This window comes from Diadema antillarum, unplaced genomic scaffold, assembly GCF_040938485.1.
Source record: "Diadema antillarum isolate AM-2024a unplaced genomic scaffold, OU_Dant_1.0 seq00001625_RagTag, whole genome shotgun sequence".
Lineage (NCBI taxonomy): Eukaryota > Metazoa > Echinodermata > Echinoidea > Diadematoida > Diadematidae > Diadema > Diadema antillarum.
In genome coordinates, this window is record NW_027272334.1 from 85,621 (window position 1) to 106,178 (window position 20,558).

Genomic DNA, 20,558 nt, shown 5'->3' on the forward strand with positions numbered 1-20,558 from the left:
TGTAACTAGTTCCGTTCACATTGCTACTCATATCATTAGTGTACACTGCACTTCGGTACCTTCTTGCCTTCACTCTCTCCCTTACTGTATTCGATTGTCAACACGATGGACTTAACGTTAGTGGTTTCGCAGGAACTTACAAGTATTTTTTCCCGGGAAAATGGCGATTACGCACGCTATGGTGCGGGATGGATTTTGAAGAAAGCAACAAAACGACTACATTGAGACAATTAGTTGTAAATACGTCTCACGCTTCGATGATCTGCGGTGGGCTAGCTGCGATAGAGAATAGAACACGCAGGTCTCGACGTCCTCTGCTACGGTCGGTACGTACACATCATTTTTCGGACAGGATCAGCCCGCTCCCTCTCTCTCGTTGTGTATTCCTCCACATGCACAAGGACAATTGCTCTCACAACCGCTGGCATTCAACCCGATTACCGAGGTTCGGAAACTGTCTATGGATCTTATGGTACGGAGTTAATCAATAGACGTGTGTAATCAGTTAGTGCCGAGGACCGAGGAGACTGGAACCTAAGTAAAAGGCTGAGCCTGAGTGCCTCTATTGCAAGGAAAACTCACATCACTGTTGTTCCCACGCCCAGGTACGGACGTAACGTGCAGGGGTAGAGGTGCTCAGTGAGTCCTTCGCGATTACATCACTGCAGACACCGTGCCGTGTTTTGTGCACTGTGCTGTGCCAGTGCAGTATTCTTTCTGCTCAAGCTAGCCCCCACACTCAACGCCCGACTTCCCCACTCAGAAGTATAAGAGGCACATACGATCATGAGTTCACCAACAGTTTCAGCGGAACAGCTTGGAATTACATCAAAGCAATATGAGCAATTTTTGAAGGTATGGTCATGGGTTTTGCAGCAGTCGTTCGTCTGGCATAGATCATAAGATACTCAAGGCGATACTATTTAACGAGTAAAGTTGGATTCCTAAAATTTGATTACTGTAATAGACATAGTCTGCATTCACTAGGCTATGCCAGTAACATTACAGTGTAAATTTACCACACAGTGCAGACTCAGCTCAGCTTTGAAACTTTTTTTAACCCTTCCCTGTTTGTGTGCATGAGTGCTGAAGACTTTTTTCGAATGGAATTGATTACTAGTCAGAGTAATTACGATCAACATTTGCTTAAACCTTCTTGTTGATTAGTTGTTAAAATCTGTACCTCTTGATTATTGACCGACAGACTTGATAAAATCTTGTTTGAGACTGCACGTTGCGTTGTCATTGATTTTGCAATCTCTCACACACAACTCCTGACATCTTTATATGTACAGAGAAACTTTATTTTTATTTATTTTCTTGATGTGAAAGTTTAACAAACAGTAAAATTGAATAGATTGAAATCTAGAGAGCTATTAATCAAAATAAACATGAAGGTGACGAATATACTTAACGGTCACTGGCCTTCACAGTTGAGCTAAGTATTGAGAATGCTCACAACTGCATACCATATATAATCAAATTACCGTATGTAAGTGTATGGCTTTCAGGTTAAAAAAAATCCCAACTGCTAAGTCACCAGTTTGTATCTAAAGGGTGTTCTAAAATCGTGATTTTGGTTGACAATTTAGCCATGAACACTCATCCAGATAAATCATCATTGACATTTAATTTGATGTGAAAATGCTGGTTATTAAATATTCATTGTTTGTAAATGAAAGAGAAGAATCAGAGCAACATTTGTGAGTACGACTGTTGGGGGGGGGGGGTTGGGGCTTGTAACATACAGTCTGCTGTTGTCATCACCTTGCATTTTTGGGTGATTGCAACAAAAATCACTGCTTCATAGGAAACCTTTATGTATGTGTGTGATTTTGATCAAGCCTCTCTGTTTTGTGAATTCTTGATTCATTCAACTTGAACATGGAGTGATGTTTAAACATTAAGCAATGTGAGATATGTGCTGCAAATGATATTGACATACTTACCAGGGTACTTGTTATTTGATTGAGAAGAACCCCATCATTTGATATCAATGGAAGATACACTGTAAATGGATTGAAGGGTTGAATAAGGAAATTATTTCAGATTTGAAATAACTGCAAAAAATGTTTAGATTTTTATTTTTTGAAAGTAGCAAGTCTACAAAATCATTTTCTTTGCACTGATGCAAAATTTCAGATGTCTGCAGATTTGAAGGCTGCTTTTCTTGAAATGGAAAATCATGGATTGAAATGATTGGAAGAAGAACATGTGACCTTTGACCCTTTGTGCCATTTTGTAAGGGCATAATGTTGCAATGAAGTGTAGGACAGAGTACAAGTAAATGTGAGGCTAGATGTGAATGTGTCTGGTAACATTTTATTCTGTGATCTTGTTGAGCAAATTGAGGGAAATTAATGCAATGTAGACCTATAGCCACCAAGGTCCCTTGCATTTATTTCTAAACAGATTTTCAGAAAAGTCTGTTGTGCAGTGGCTGATCGGGGGGGGGGGGGGGGGGGGGGGGAAGGGGGGGTGCATCAGGTGTGCTCCCTTCTTTATTTTGTGTTAATACAAAAGAAATAAAAACAAAAAAAATGGGGAGGGGGCACTTGTGCCCCTCATTAATTTTATAAAGGTGCCTCCATTTTATGAAATTCCTGGATCCGCCCCTGGTTTTGTATGAACATGCAAGAAAAAAAGGTTGAAGAGATGTACTACAGTACATGATATTGTGAAATGTTCAGTGTGGTGCAAGGGAGCGATTTTATGCAGACATAATACTGTGGATACTGGACTGTAAAATCAAATAATGTTTGCTATTCAAAAGAGTTGCAGATCTGTGACCGAAAATTTAACTAGTGGAAAAAGGAGAGACTTTGTGGCATTCCTGGCATTTCAGTACCTAATCCCTTTCTTGGCCATTCTTGCATTAAACAAAAGAAATCCCCCCCCCCCCAATTATGCCACACTGTAAAGCATGGATCACAAAGAGCTCCTCTCTGTACTACATTTATACTATACTTACCTCATGGTTTCACATCAAAGGGGCTTCCAGAATACTTATATAATTTCAGATTTGGTAATACATGTACAGAACTGTGTGTGCATTAATCAATTGTTTCATGTACAGATCTGTGGAATTTAGTATGGTCCTTGAGCAGGATAACCAATACAAATTGTTCAGCTGTACTCTGTAAAACCCAAAACATATACTGAACAAGGATGATGACATATATGAGGCTTAAAGGGTGTGTACAGTTCTGGTTGAGGTGAGGATTTAGCTTTTAACATTTTGCTAGATATTCAGAAACCACTCTATGAGATGTCAAAGAGCATGCAATTCTAAGCGGTATCAAAAGTATTTGATGAAAATCGGTTTTGAAATGGCTGAGATATCCAAAAACAAGGTGAAACAAAGAGATCCTACATATTTGTAATAAAAGGCGTGGCCTGTCGCCTTTTATTATTATCACTTTTTTGGATATGTGGGCCATTTGAAAACCACTTTTCATCAAATAAATGTTGAATCCTTCGTAAAATTACATGCTCTTTCATATTTCATAAGAGGTTTCTCATTATCTCACTTAGGAATGTTCAAAACATGAATCCCCACCTCAACCAGTACTGTACAGTCCCTTTAAAGGGTGTGCACAGTTCTGGTCGAGGTGAGGATTTAGCTTAAATTAACGTTTTGCGAGATATTCAGAAACCACTCTATGAGATGTCAAAGAGCATGCAATTCTAAGGGGTATCAAAAGTTTATTTGAAGAAAATCGGTTTTGAAATGGCTGAGATATCCAAAAACAAGTCAAGGTGAAACAAAGAGATCCTAATAAAAGGCGTGGCCTGTCGCCTTTTATTATTATCACTTTTTTGGATATCTCAGCCATTCGAAAACCAATTTTCATCAAATAAACGTTAAATCCTTCTTAAAATTACATGCTCTTTCATATTTCACAAGAGGTTTCTCATTATCTCACTTAGGAATGTTCAAAAGATGAATCCCCACCTCAACCAGTACTGTACAGTCCCTTTAAACATTCCAGTAATGTAACAATTATAGTTCTCTTACAGTTCCACTTGCTTAACAAATTCACCTATAGGTGTAGAATTTATGCATGCTTTCTTCTTTTGTTCTCTTGCTTGGGCACCCATTCAAGCATTCTCATCAATGTTAAGCTGCTATGTCATCGTCCTTGTTCACTGTGATTTGTTTTATAAATCTTGCCAACATTCTTATTGCTCATCCCTATCACTATGAATTTTGGAACTCTGTTCTGCCAAGTATGACCAATTTTTGTTCAAAATATCATATGGAGGTCTCCTTTAATCCGTTGTCAGTGAACTGATTTTGCTACAACCTGCATTTCCCTTTTAATAGACACTGGCCCGAGTATACTAAAGGGACTCGTCCTATGGGTTAATTAAAGATATGAATTTTCATGTGAAATGAAGTTGATACCTTTTAGTGCCATGTTTGTGAATGAATAGAATGAAGAGAATATGAAAGAAGAGGACAAAAATATCTGCATTTTTTTTCTGTTTCTTCTGTAAAGCAAATTAATGTGTGTGTTTTCTGTGTGATTATGACTTGTGTATTTTCTTTTTATTATGTTCTTGTGTGTATCGAGATGAGGAACTTGGGATGATAAGGAATGGCTAAGGGTGGGAGAGTGGAGGACGAAAATGATGAAGAGAAGAGAACGGAAGCTAAGAGATTGCAGTCAGCAGGATGGAAAGACAGAAGCGAGACAGAAAATAGGAAGGATGCTGGGGAGAAGAAAAGGAGAGTGAAGGAGTAGGATGGGAGGAAAATGGAGACAAATGATGTGAAGGATGTGGAAGGGAAGAGAAGGAATGAAGAAGATGGAAGAAAATGGAAGAGAGGGGAGAAAAAGGATGGGAGCAGATTGGAGGAGAAAGGATGGAGGAGAGGGAAAGAGGAGGATGGGAAAGAATGTTCAAAGGAAGATACAAGAGGAGAGTAAAGGATGGGAGGAGAGGGAAAGAAGAGGATGGAAAAAGAATGGAGGAAGATATGATGAGAGTGAAGGATAGGAGGGCAGTGGAGGAGGAGGGTAGAGGAGAGAGGGGAGGAGTAGGGTAGAAAGAGAAGGGAGGAAAAAAAAGATTGTAGGAAAGTGGACGAAAAGTATCGAAGGAGAGCAAAGGATAGGGGGAGAGAGGAAGAAAAGAATTGGAAGAGAGAGGGGAGGAAAATAGTGGGAAGAGAGTGGTGAAGGGGAGGAGAGGGAATTAGGATGTTTCAATTCATCCCATACCTATGACGGGGATGTAAATAGATTATGCATTATATTTTTCATGTTCATTTAATTCTTTTTCTTAAGTCAAGCTTTTATCATTTGACTTAAAAGAACCTGTTGGACGAAGAAAGACTTATTTTGTCTGATTTTACAACACAAAATATGTCAATGAAATATCAATTGGTTATGATTTCTCTGAAGAGAACCTTTAAGTATTATCAATGTTGTTTACAGTGGTGTCTATCCAGTGCATAACTTTTTTTTGGGGCAGCTTTTGTCTATTTTGTGCACTTTAACAATGTATGTTACATGTTCATTGCTTTAAAATCATTGGATAAATTGTATGATCTATGTATCTAATAAAGCTAGGAATACAAAGTGTATATCAGATGAAATAATTGTGATTTAAAAGCGTGTTTTATGAATGGTGTATCTGACAATTTAGCAAAAACAAAGTCTTTGCCCAATGGTTCCCTTTAAGCTTGTCTTTACCGCAGCTAGAAATTCATACGTTCTAGCAAATGACAAATTGTGTTAAAAAAATATTAGGTAAGTGTGTGCACCATGCTACTTTGAGGTGCAAGAACAATAGATAATTGATTTATTGATTGACAATTAATGGGCTTTTCTGTCCATGTGAATGCTTGCAAAAAATCTTGAGATTTGGAGCGTGATTGTCATCCTGCTATTTTGTGCATGTGAATGTAGTTATTTTCTTCTACTTTTTTTTTTTTGAGCAATGTTGATATTTCCATGGTTGAGCACACATATTAACCCATTGAAGACTAGTCCTGAGTATACCAGGGCAGGTGCCTATGGGAAATGCGTGTTGTAGCAAAATCAGTCCGTCTTCAACGGGTTAAAGTTTGGAAGTAGTGCGAGGCTTTGACCGAACCGAGCTGCTCACTTGGTGAATATAATTGCCCCAGAAATATATTGACCTTTTCTCTGCCCCTCCCCCATCTCTACAACACACCAACACATCATGGTATTGAATACTATGCCTTGTGAAATTTTGTCTTCCATGTGAATGCAGTCCATTCTGTTAGATTTCTTTTATTCCTGTTGTTGTCGAAGCAGACAAAAACTGCCTGAGGTTATCAGAGTGCCCTGCATTGCATTCAGGTGCAATACCATTGCCAAAGTTCATTTGTAAGGGCAAATGGGTCTTTAATACTTCTGTTTCATATTTGTCTGTATTTGTGTGTGTGTGTGTGTGTGTGTGTGTGTGTGTATGGATGTTTGTTCTCCTAGTCTTGTCCTTGTTGACAAGGAAATAATTTGTTGTTTTGGTTTTAATGGTGTGTATCACTCAGAATTGAGTATTTACGCAAGTTGTTGTTGTTGTTTGTTGTTGTTTTGTGTTTAGTGGCATTTTCCATTCTCTTTAGAATATTTACGCAAGTGATATATTGCTAGATAGTCTTCGACAAGTCATCCCACATGTCAAGGATATTTTTTTTTACTTTTTTCACATTCAAGCAAATTTTCTACACTACTGTAGTACCAAAAGTGTTTGCATGTATTTCAATTTCACAAATTTTGCGAGAGCCACGATTTGCAAAATTAAAACGCATGAGAAAGTTCTTGTTTTCACTGTATCTTTTGAATTACAGTGCTCGGCAATTCACAAAATTGCATGGGCGGAAAAGCAGCCATCAGGTCAAATTTGCAAAAATTTCTTGCCGCGAAAAAATCTTGCTTTACAGTATCTTGCAAAGAGAGTTTTGTGTGTGCAGTAGCATTGAAATATTGAACTAAGGGTCCTGTGAGGGTTACTGCAAAACAGGAAACCTTTGGATGCACAAAGCTTTCACACATCATTTTGCAAGGAGCCGCAATTCGCGAAAGTAAAATGCATGCGAAAGTTACTTTGTTTTCACAGACGAGTACCGGTACATATGCTACTCTTGTAATTTTGTAATGGTCAGTGATTCATGAAAGTCTCATGTGTGGAAAAGACTGTCAGCTTCAATGCCCAGAAATTTCACGCCTCTTTAAATGTCTGGTTTTACATTACTATAAAAGTTGAAATTTTCGCGGTGTTGAAATTTTCACGCATTTCGCGCAACCAGAAACTAGCGCGAAAATAAAAGCACGCGAATATTTTTGCTTGCCATATGTCCTTGTGCGCGATGTCTTGATTCTGCGGAATTAACAACACGCGAAAACTCTTCTTACCCGGCCAAGCGCGAAAAATTAGTCGCGCGAAAATATCCACTTTTACAGTAAATCTTAGAAATTGCATGATATCCATATACCATCATTCATCTCTATGGGTGTAGTGTACAAACTCGGCTGGGTTTTGATGTACATACCTCCAACCCAATTAATGAAAAAATCTAATCAGAATGTCCTTTCCTGGAAGTTATTACGTCATAAAGTAATCAGTATTTATGTTAAGTTCCAGTTTGACCCTGAAGCGGATACTGAATCAGAATTCTGCATATGAAATGTCGTTTGTCTCGAACATCCATGTCCAATGGATGCACAATAATGGATCTATGATGATAGTGCTCAGTGATACATGTAGTTCTATTCAAATGACAACTCTCATTATGTATGCCCATTCATTGGTTTGCGTGTGGATTGGACACGCGTGAGGTGACAATGATACCATAGTATTTCATGTTTGCATGTTTGATTGTGTCTGAGCTACAACCAGAAAGGTTCATGATATGAAATTTAAGCACATTTGAGCTGACGTCCTTTTTTTTGGCATGAAACTTTCGCAAATTGGCATTCAAGATGGTGTGATGCAACAGTGCACTGGCATTCAGTGCATTGTGTAGACAAACATTTGTGTGTGTGTGTGTTTTACTGTCATGAATCTTGGTTGTTTGCGAAAGATTCATGCCAACTAAAAATATCCTCCTGAGATAATTTTATCCAAAAAACAAAGAGGTTAATGAAAGGTGGGACCCACCGTTTAGTAGGACCATTTTGTTTTACTTTTCACTCCAATTTCTATCAAATGAAATTTGAATTCCCCTTAGAATTGTATGTTTTATCACATTTCATAAGTGGTTTCTAATTATCTTGCAAAAAGTTGACATCTGAATCCCCCAATCTCAACCAAAACTATATCACCCCTTTAATGCTGCTTATGAAACAGGTCTGTTCAGCCTGAACGTCGCACATTTAGAATCCACTTTTTTTGTTCCTTTACGTGTTTGTTTTTGAATGTATACGTGCGGGTAGCCTTTATATCATGGTCCCACCCTTCCTCTTTTAACACACAATTCTTAACATCTCGATCATGTTTATGTCAAGGTCGAAATGAAATTAATTGTGTAGTGACAACAGCAGGATCATATAAATTCAATTTTATTCAACCCACAGTGCTATACTATCTTTTCTGAAGAGGTAAAACCTGGCAGTAAATTGTTTCCCAGGAGCAAACAAGTAGAGATAACAAGCTTTGCTTGGTAAACTTGTTTAAGGTGATACAATGACACCCGTTCAAATTGGCAGTAGGGATAATAGTCAGTGATTAAATATTTGTATGCGAAATTGATAGCAGAATATGATAGTTGAGCCAAGTGTTGAGTTGTGTGCTGACACTTAAATTCTGCCAATAATATTTAGAAAAGCTGAATAAAGTCAGGACTTTTTTTTAAATTTCATTGCTGGACAATTGAAATTGACAGGTTGAAAAGCACTAAATTTGCCTAATTTTTATGTCACATGTCTCTGTTTGACAGTTTAAGGAGCGAGTGTCGGATGTCATACAGCCATACCACGATGACTTTTGGTTACGCAGGTTTCTCAGAGGTATGTTTTCCTAGAAGATTAACTATTTTGTATTCTTTATGTCATTATTTATTGAACAATATTTAAAAGAATTACAAAAACTATTAAGGTATAGAAATACATGAGTGTACAAAGCAAGAATATGTCATATGAAAACTGTTTCATATGAGTAATTAAGCAATGTACAATAGACTTAAAAGAGTGTTTGGGCTGTTTAAATCGTTGAGTAATGTTCCTTGATATCATAGATTTTATAATATAAAAAAAAATATTTAATGAATTATATGTTCCTTTTATTTTGAATTCGTAAACTCCTGCCTTTTTCTTAGGTCACATGGTCTTTCACCTATTTTGTAGACAGTGACTTCATGAAGAGTGATAAAAAAGTTTATAATTATGAACGATCAAGCAACTGTCTCCCCTTGAAAGATTGATAAAAAATCTGAAAATGATAAAAGATTTGTTCTTTGTAACTTGTATTCGTTTTAGCTGAATTTATACCATGATTAAATTTTTCATCCTGTTTGCATATCTTCAGGTACCTTTAACATTATCCAACATCATTGTGACAGTCAGAACTTTCTTCCAATTTGCTGTAGTGCCCTAGTAATGATGATATTTTGTTTATTATACTGTATGGTGCATTAATCTTTATAATGAGCGAATGTTTCCTCTTTCTTTATTATTTTCTGTCATCAGCCAAAAGGTTTGACATCAAGAAAGCTGAGGGACTCTTCAGAAAAGTAAGTGTTCTGTCCACATTCATAGTACTACATGTGTAATCCAAAAGCAAGTATACAACTTGAAATCTCTTCTAACGTAAGTTCAGGTTTGCATGAATATATACATTGTGTAAGTGTTTTGTGTAAAAGTGACAAGCGACATAAACTTGTATGTCCTCTAGTAAAAAAAAAATGTAAATGACTGGATTGCAAATATTAGTTTTCCTTCTTTATTTTTAAAAGAAAAAAGAAAAGTTCACATGCTTTAGATTTCAGTTGCACACTGCTGATCATCATGGCATATATATTTTCATATTTTCATCTTCATTCAGAAAAAAATGCAGATGTTATTCATCTTGGTTAAAATCTGGAAAGAATCTTCCACATAGGAAAGAGAGTATTTGGGTTCATGCTAGCCCTACTTAACCTTGGCAGGGGGCAAAGCCCAAAGGGTCCATAACTAACTCGTTTTTAGAATTTTTTGGCAACACAATAGAATGGCAGCCAGAGCTAAGTGTGTGGTGCACTTTATCTCATATTTCATTTACTTTGCAGTTGTTGTATTTTGAAGAAATTTGTAGGTAGTCTGATAATTTGCCAATTTGACAACATGCCAAAATATTGTCATCTGTATTCAACACAAATTCAGCTTTACTGACCTTTGTTTTAAAATTTGATGATACTTTTTTTTTTTTTTTTTTTTTTTTTGCATGTACATCCTGTGGTTGTTATGTACAGAGTTATCAGTTACAGATTTTTGAGAACAATGGAATATTTTTCTTGAGAGATGTATTGGATATGACAAGAGTAAATTATTTTATATATGAATGGTACCATAGCTGTTCCAGCTCAGTTCACTGAATTCAGCTTGGTACCCCACTTGTCTGCTATTTACAATAATATCTGTGTACTGCCGTGGTTGTTTACAGTAAGACAGTAATGCTCAGGTGAGCATGAGGCTCACTGTCCACCCCCCCCCCCCCCCCCCCATTATTGTTTGCCAGGGTACTGCATAATGTTTGAAAGCATCGGTCGGGCCAAAGAGATATTCACATGTAGAAAAAAAAAAATAATCCATGGTGAAAGGTGTTTTGAGCATGGACACTGAAAAACACATTGTCACAGTGGAGTTGAAAAATCCTGTTTAATAAAGTTTGAAAAATGCTGGGCACGATGTCAGAGCTGTGCTGCCATTTTCACTATTTTTTTAGAGCATCGTTGTTGAAAATAGATGGTAGTAGTTGACATGCATTGGGATGAATCTGTTTGTCAGTTGCTTTCTATCCAAAACTTATGACAACAGACAGAACTTAAAGGGACCGTACAGTACTGGTTGAGGTAGGGATTCATGTTTTGAATATTCCTAAGTGAGATAATGAAAAGCCTCTTATGAAATATGAAAGAGCATGTGATTTTAAGAAGGATTCAACATTTATTTGATGAAAATTGGTCATTTTTAAAATGGCTGAGATATCCAAAAAAGTGCTAATAATAAAAGGCGACATGCCCCAACTTTATTAGTATCTCTTTGTTTTACCTTGTTTTTGGATATCTCGGCCATTTCAAAACCGATTTTCATCAAATAAACTTTTGATACCCCTAGAACCGCATGCTCTTTGACATCTCATAGAGTGGTTTCTGAATATCTCACAAAACGTTAAAAGCTAAATCTTCACCTCGACCAGAACTGTACACACCCTTTAACAAATGAAAATATTTACAAACGAGAGATGGCTAGGGTATTTCAGAGATACACATTTGTAGCTGATGTAATGTTACAGTGCTTGGGTATTAAAAATGAGATGTTTTAAAACAAATGTAGTGAGAGTTGGTTCAATCAAGCATACTTTTCTAGAGACAGCATAGATACGAGGCCCATTTGCATTGGCATAATCACACTTTGCATTAAAACAAGTACATATGCTGTAAAGCAAGATATTTTTGCAACATGACATTTTCTTCAAATTGCTATTGGCATTCAATTCATAAAATGTAGACAAGAACTTTTGCATGCATTTTAATTTTGCTAATCTTGGCTCTTGAAAAATTCATGAAATTGAAATGCATGGGAATATTTCTGGTTTTACAATGTATTTCTGGTGTACCATTTTCTGGTTTAAGAAGAAAAAAAAGGAATAAGAAGCCAGAAAACTTTTTTTTTTTTTTTTTTTAGGTTGTGAAGTGTGAGAGAGTCAAGAATTAAACTACATGTATAAATGGAAATTTTGCCAAACATTGTAGGCTGTATTACTTCAGTGTCAAAACAGCCTTCTGCTACCATTTGACGATTTGATAGTGCAAATCCGACGTCATTATATTGTCAACAACAACAACAACAACAACAACAACAACAACAACAACAACAACAACAACAAAAAACCTGAAGTTCTGGTAGTCTATTCATTGTCACAGAATGTTCTTATATAATGGGAGAGTTTAGCCTGCAGGAAACCAGGGGGTCTGCTCACCTTTGCCCAGACTGAACTTCACCTCATGTTGAGCAATAGGCAAGCTGCCTTGTACATGACACTTGTTTTATAGTCTTTGTGTCACACAGTTGTGATATCTGACAAGACTTTTTTTTTTCCTCCCTTCACCCCTACTCATAGCTTTCATTTCCTCCTTGGACAAAGCCATGGTCTGGAATTATTGGGGCATGGAGGATTGTTGAGTATTATGGTGGCATATCAAAAAAAAAAAAAAGACAAATAGAGGAAAGAAGTACCCACACAGCCAAAGGCTTACTTCATTAGGGCAATGTTACACAAACTTTGCTCAGTTTCTCTTTCCCTAGCAGTCTATCTATCTACCTAACTATCTATCTATCTAACTATCTATCTACCTATCTATCTATCTATCTATCTACCTACCTATCTATCTATCTATCTATCTACCTATCTATCTATCTATCTATCTATCTATCTATCTATCTATCTACATTCATGTACATACAAATGTACATCTGTGTCTCCATCTATATAATCCTCTTTTTGCCTCCATCTCTCCCCCTCTCTCTCTCTGTCTCTTTCTTATTTTCCCTCAAATCTTTCTCCACACTCGTTACCTAATTTAATTTCTCATTTGAAATAAATCTATCGACATGAAAAATGCTTTTTTGTTTTCATCATCTTTTTCAGAGCACATTCCTGTACAAATGTAAAATGTGAACATTGATGAGGAATAATGAGTTGAGGGAGTATGAAAACGGCTGATACAATAGTGCATGTATGTTGAGCAAGTATCACATTGGCATATATGATAATACTGTAATCACTCTTTATCTTTGAATGTTGATATACTTCCAGTGCAAATATGAACTATGAAAGTAATTAGGAAAGCATGTGTGGAAAAAAAACAAAAAACTTCTCCACTCTGACTGTCGGAGTAATTTATAGCAGTGAGGTTTAATCTAGTGCACGTTAGGCATATGGTCTTAAAACACAGCATGAGAGAAGTGCATATAAAATGAGGGGAGTGATGGAAGAAGATTACTCATCTAGTTTACCAACATAACTATGAACCTTGACCTGTACATTTAAGTGATATTTTGATTCAAAGGGTCTGACATCATTACAGGAATGTTTAAACTTCGAGAACATCATTAGTAAATAAAAAACAAAAATGCTGTGATTAAGGGAGAAATATCAATGTCATATAACTGCACACTTCAAATGGGCATTGACTTAAATTACCATTTTTCACCCTCCTCTCCCGAGAACCTGTTGTCTATTGCTGTGTTTATCCACTTTTCCATGTTTGAAAAGCATAAATATTTAACACCCACTATCAAAAGGTGTTTGCAAATGTCGCTCAGATCTCGTTTCTCGAGGTGTAATGTTTATCAACTCTTTCATCAGTCCATTGGAAGACCTTGTCACTGTGCACTTCCATTGCACAGTTTGACCCGTGGAGCAGCTGTGTACAATGTACACTTTTGTAGTTGGCCATGGTTGGTGTAGGCTGGTCCGAGAGCTACCTGATGCATTTCAAAATGACTTTGCATTTATCAACTCTACAAATATGCCATTTTGGTTCAAATGCATTTGCAATCACACTTTTCTTTTGGCATTTCAGAAACACATTTCTAACCACATAATCAAAACAGCTTTTAGTGTATCAACTGCCACGCCTATGGAAGTTGTTTGGAAACCTTAATTCTGTACTAGGAGTGAGTTGCACGATAAGTGCACCTTTTTTTTTTCTCCCCTCTCACTCCTTTGCTACAAACAGGTGAAATTCAATTAACGTGAGAGCACATATTTATCCATTTCAACCGCATAAAGTACTATTGTATTTGCGATGCCAAGTTCCCTTGCCACATGATGGGACAACTCTTTCGTTGAACCAACGACCTGGCACAGAGCCAAACTGAAATCTGGCCTGGCAAACTTGAATGGAAGGGAAATGAACCAGATGGAAAGGAAGAAAGAAAAAAAGAAAGAAAACAAAAATATTAGCCTGCAGTCCTGAATTCAGACTCGTCACCACAAAATTGAATGAGCCTGTGGAGTAAAATCCTGTTATTTTCTTCCACCCATAGACCGATTCTAGTTGCTTTGGTGTACCATGGAGCTACAAATGTACAAGCTCCATGGATGTACATTTGTACATTGTCTGTGGTGGGGAGGGTGGAGAGAGGATTTCAGTGGACATAAACATCCCTGTTAATGTGTGAAATAGGACGAAAGACTTATGTTGCGCATGTCTTCCATGACAAACACACCTGTTAGGATACTGGATATGCCGAATATTTCGTGAGGTTTTTATTTTCACAAATTTTGCGAGTCTGGTGTTATTCGCAAAATCAAAGGCATGCAAAAATATGACTCTAATCCCGATGTGAATGTTACATACACATGTACATTTCTCCGTTCAGTACAGGACTCTACGATCGCAAATTTAACGACTCGCGAAATCATCTGGAACTCCCGGTTTGCGAAAATTTAGACTCTCGAAATATATGGCGTATACAGTTTATGTTTGTTGAGGGATGGTTATTGTTCAGCAGTAACTTTGATAGCAAATGCTGAGACAGGAATTGATAGACATTGATGCAGAAGTATCTAATTTTAGTAATGAAGTTCTTGGTAAAACAAGATCCAGTAGCAACGTAATACCTTGTAGCTGATAAATTTTCATCATACATGTGAGACAATGACATCCTCACCTTCTCAGGGGGGTGTTTCATCAATTTAGTCAGCACTGACAAGTTGTCAGTCACTGACAATTTCAGCAAAATCCTTGGTTTTGATTGGCTGAGATGCTCTGGTCACTGACTGTTACCATGGTGATTGTCAGAGACTGACAACTTGTCAGCACTGACTAACGTGATGAAACACCCCCCAGATTTGCGTTGTGCAGTTGCGACTAATATTACTGTTTTAATGAGAACACATAACACCATACAATATTCAGTATTTTTTTAGTTTAAGGGCGCGTTCGAGCGCTCTCCTAAAGTGAACTGTACCGTACCGTACCGCGCTAGAGGAGCGTTCGAACGCTCCTAAAGTGTACCGTACCGTACTGTACCGAGCCAAAAGTGGATCACTTCCCGATGTGCTCCAAAAGCGTACCAAAGCGTACCATAAGTTCGTTGTAAAGCATGCGCGTTATCATGTGCATACGTCACAATGCAAAAACATCATTCTCTTTGTTCGGGGCAGCTGTAAGAAGGTCAAGCGCAAGGTGAATGACCTTCTCGCTACAAACAAGCGTGACCTTTTCTAAAAATAACTCGAGAGGTACGCTTTCTCCACAGAGCTTTCGAACGCTCCCAAACTGGCACAGTACGGTACGGTACGCTTTAGTTCAGTTCGCTTTGGTTCGCTTTAGAGCGCTCGAACGCACCCTAAGTCGTTAGGGATGGACTGATTTTGCAACAACACGCATTTCCCATACACACCTGTCTGAGTATACTCTTTACTCGTCCTCAACGGGCTAAAGAAAACTTTTCAAGGACCATTGAAACTCTCTCCATTTCATTGACTTACAAGTTCTCAATCAGTGATGGTTGAAATGTGGCACCTGTTAGGAGTTCATGTAATGTACATTGAAGGCTTAAAAGATTAAATTATTATTATTTTCTAAAGGAAGGTAATACTATCTGAGCTTACAAGAATTTTTCTCCTTCATTTTGACTCACAAAGAAAAAAACGAAGAATTGGGAAAGAGTTAGAGGCGATATTGATATACCTTTTATGTGTTATGCATTCAAAGTCTAAGTGACTGAAAATGTTGTCGTGTCGATTGTATTAATACCATTTATGCCTGGATTCAGTATTCAAATGTAGTCCTTGGAGAGCAGGAATGTGATTATTGTGCTATTCAAGGAGAAAATTTATTCCAAGAGAGACAATTTAACGTAGTAAAAACAGCAGCTCAGGAGCGACAGAATGGTAAAATGCACAGCGAAATAAAGTAAATTGGGATTGCTTTGACTAAATCAGTGTCGGAACAGTACTTTCGTTGAACCCTTTGGGAAGAGCAAAAGATCTGTTTGGGGCATTGTACTGGAAATTGCTACAATTGATAGTGACTTTGCTCGATACATTGGTCTTCATTGAAGAGCAATTGGTGTTGGTGTCACTATCAATAGCAACTCATGTTCATGCCTTGATCATGTGACCAAGGTGGTGATGTATGCCTACATGTGTTCTGTCCAAGCAATCACTGAGGGTGCATTTTCTGGAAGAAAACATTTTGTCTTTCATTCGACATTATCATCTGATACAGTATCCAGTAGTGTCTGAGGGGAGAAGTAGTTTTTTTTGTTATTGTCCAAATAAAAGAAAAAATCTCAAAGTATTTTAGAATTCCAGTGTTTCAAGGCAGTGAGGGATATTTAAGCAGGAGATGTGCTAGTCATGTGATCATTACCCACGCCGATGAAAATCGGCAGGGGGTTATGTAAAGGGTTCCGTATGTTTGTTTGTTTGTTTGTTTGTTTGTTTGTTTTTTGTTTGTTTGTTTGTTTGTTTGTTTGTTTGTATGTTTGTTTGTTTGTTTGTTTGTTTGTTTGTTTGTGTACAAGATAACAAGAGAACGGGTAAACGGATTTGCACGAAATGTTCAGGGAATGTTTGGATAATGACAGGAAAGAATCGATTAGATTTTGGTGATAATCGGTTGACCCTTGCAAATTCTGTGTGACCTTGAAGTTTTGACCCCATGGTTTAGTGACCATTCCGAAAATTTCCCGTTTCTCACTTTGCGATTTTCCGCTACCATACGAACACATGAACTCCCCAACGATCCGACTTCGCTGCTCAAATGTTCGTAAGAATTCCGAAATTTACGTTTAGGCCTATTTGAGGGACTATGTCCTTCTAGATTTATGAAAGTTTGTTCTCCGTCATCACAAACTGGCCCGTATTTTGATGATTTTTATGCCTCCGCCACGAAGTGGTGCCGGAGGCATTATGTTTTCGGGTTGTCCGTCCGTCCGTCCGTCCGTCCGTCCTTCCGTCCGTCCGTCCGTCCGTCCGTCCGTCCGTCCTTCCGTCCGTCCGTCCTTCCGTCCGTCCGTAATGAATTTTGTGGACAGGGTAACTACCAAAACCTTTTGAGGTATCCTAATGAAACTTGGCATGTATGTGTATTAGGGGGTGAAGTTGTGCCTATCAACTTTTGGGTGCACATGCTCAAGGTCAAAGGTCAAAAGGTCAAGGTCAAATGATTAAAATTTCACTATTTCCCCCATATCTATGCAATGCCTAAAGATATTTTCTTGAAACTTAGTGTGTACATGTATTACCCAATTAAGATTCTCTGATGAAAGTTTGGGGTCATGAGGTCAAAAGGTCAAAGGTCAAAAGGTCAAGTAAAGTGTTAAAATTTTACTTTTTTCTCTGTATCTTGGAAATTGTTCAAGGTATCTTCATGAAACATAGTATATATGCATGTACTGACTGGCAGTGGTTATCTAGGGAATTCAGGGTTCATTGGGTCAAAGGTCAGGGGTCAAAGGTCAAGGCAATACTTCAAAATTTTACTATTTTCCTTATATTTATGCAATGCCAGCAGGATTATTTTTGTTTAACTTGATGTATGCATGTATAACCCAATAGAAATTATCTGGGATTTTTTTTTTTTTTTGCCAAGAAGGTCAAAGGTCAAAAGGTCAAAGTGAAAGTGCTGAACTTACTTCTTTCTCCATATCTCGGAAGTGGCTCAAGTTATCTTGAAACTTAGTACATATTTATGTATGTTCTGCCCGACAGTGATTCTCTTATATATCAAAGGCCAGATGAAAATGATAACAATTTACTGTTCAATACAGAAATTGCACTTTTTCTCCATACCTTGAAAATTACTCGGTGCATAAACTTATGAAAGGGTCAAAGTCAAGTTAAAGTTCTTAAATCCCCAAATACATGCTCTCCTCCAATTCATCCAATTAAACATACACGTGTAGGTCAAGGAAGGTAAACATTCAATACATTTGTGACAAACATGTCATTTTGATATTTTGCCAATTTTGTGAAAATGTAATCACACATTGTCCACATGTACTATAGACCCATTAGGAGAATCATGCATTATGGCGGAGGCATACCAGTCGCCATAGCGACATTTCTAGTTCAAATTAACATTGATTGTTTTTTTCGTTGGAGGAGCATTTTGCTCGGTCGCAGTCACACTGCACGATATGCGTGCTCAATGTCAATGCGTGTGCAAGGCCGCTGAAAATGCATCGCGCTCTACACTGTTGGTGCAAAATTGCACCGGGGACGTTGCGGCGCTCGTTGGTGGCCGAATACTGGTGCAGTAGACATTTGCATTCAACCCTTGCATTGAATAATTCCCGTAGACACTAATCATAGGGGTAATTGCCTAGGGGGTACGTAAATTTTGTTTTTCTTTTTTGCTTTTGTGGATACCATCAAAGATCGTACACTCATACGACCTTTGATATTTGATGATTTTTCAAATTAACATTGATTGTTTTTTTCGTTGGAGGAGCATTTTGCTCGGTCGCAGTCACACTGCACGATATGCGTGCTCAATGTCAATGCGTGTGCAAGGCCGCTGAAAATGCATCGCGCTCTACACTGTTGGTGCAAAATTGCACCGGGGACGTTGCGGCGCTCGTTGGTGGCCGAATACTGGTGCAGTAGACATTTGCATTCAACCTAGGGGTAATTGCCTAGGGGGTACGTAAATTTTGTTTTTCTTTTTTGCTTTTGTGGATACCATCAAAGATCGTACACTCATACGACCTTTGATATCATCACACTCTCGGCTTGCTATAATCAAAATATCCCGCAAGAAAACGGCGTATTTCTCGATTTTTAGCGCTTTTTCCGCGACCCGTCGCGTAGACAATACTCTTAAAACTGGACTTAATTCGCGCGCGCTTGGAAAAGTTCCGATTCTGCACTTTTGACGGTGGAATTTGGGATTTTCGATGGATTTTTGGAGGAGACTTAAGGACTTTCCTGTACGTGAATGAGTGTTAATACCGTATGTGTAATGATGTGATTTGCGTGTGATGTGACTGTAGAACCAAAGATCGTACACTTCAGTGTACGATCTTTGGTAGAACTCACTGGCTGGTGATAAAGCACACTGGCAATTAAGTGGCCGAATTCTGGTAGATGACCGAATGCACATTATGTTTACCCCGACTTTGTACTTAGGCGTGGGTCTGCCGCCTTTGACGGCCCCTCTCTAGTTTATACTGCAATTCTGAGCTACCTGGATGGTGTCAGAACTGTTAAAATTTCTGTGTGATCTTCCCAGTCATAACCTTATGATGTGTAATTTTGCTAATATAAAAAGAGAAAAAAAAACTTGGTCACTGCACCTGTGCGGCTATAGCTTTTCTATCAATATGCAATCCAGATTTGGATTCTGCACCCTCAAAATAGGGTACAGCCATTCAAAAAACAAAACCAAAACATCGAGCGGATAGTAAAACAAGGTGACAAATAGTTGCAATGTGGATAGAAAGCTCAAACATGATTATTAAGTCATGATAGTTACCATTCGTTTGTTGTTGTTGAGCTAAGAATGACAAAACCTTGTGCGCTGAGAGTGATAATGGCTGGAAATAGATGTGTGAATGTGATTTAATGGGAAGGCCAGCATTTGCGATTTTCAGAAGGGATTGTAATACCAGGGTGTCTTTCAAGCACGTCTGTGATTATGTATTACAGTGCTTCAGAGCACTGAGGTGCGCAGAACAGCCATTGTTCTTTTTTTATACTCATGGTGATACTGCTTCTTCAGCAAAGAGGGATTTTGTTTATTTGTTTGTTTCTTGTTTAGTTAATTTGAGCCAACAAAACACAGATTTCTCCTTCTCTTTGGTCCCTAAATTCAATGTTTAGAAATGGCTTCAGCCATCAATCAAAGAACTGCCTCATGTGTTGCCATTTATTGTAATTTTCAAGGGTGCAATTTGGCATTTTCTTTTCAATTCTCCAGTGTGTTCAGAACTCACTTGTCCACACTCTGTTAAAGTAGTAACCAATTTGCTGACTAACATGAAGCAGCCTTCCTGCATATTGTTAATTTTGGCCCATACCTTGTAAGATCAGGGTATACCTATTCTTCGGTGTATTTTTTTTTTTTTTGGGGGGGGGGGGAGGGGGGGACTATCATAAAAACATGAATTTCACACTTGACTCACTCTATTCAGTTATTTGCAAGGAAAAGACCTGAATCAACAAAGAATTTCATTTATAGTGGTAGATACTGAAAAATATGAAAATGTTTCCGAAAATTGAAACGCTTGAGAAAAATAATTTCTTTAAATGGTTGTTTTTTTCTTTCTTATGTTGATAGTAAAACACTGAGTTGCTTGTTGAAGAAAACCATTCAAGAAGTGAGCTGCTCATCTAGGGAATTTTTGTCCTTGTTCTGGCTATTA

The 20,558-nt window shown here is 37.8% G+C and overlaps 1 protein-coding gene across 1 annotated transcript in view; it reads left to right on the forward strand.

Moving 5' to 3' along the window:
• Positions 1 to 390: 390 nt before the first annotated feature.
• LOC139711199 (SEC14-like protein 2) overlaps positions 391 to 20,558 on the forward strand; it is a 39,642-nt gene continuing 19,474 nt past the window's right edge. The window contains exons 1-3 of the mRNA XM_071623114.1: positions 391 to 855; positions 8,915 to 8,984; positions 9,663 to 9,706. Coding sequence (XP_071479215.1) covers positions 787 to 855; positions 8,915 to 8,984; positions 9,663 to 9,706 — 183 coding nt within the window. The 5' untranslated portion in view covers positions 391 to 786. The remainder of the gene's footprint in view (positions 856 to 8,914; positions 8,985 to 9,662; positions 9,707 to 20,558) is intronic.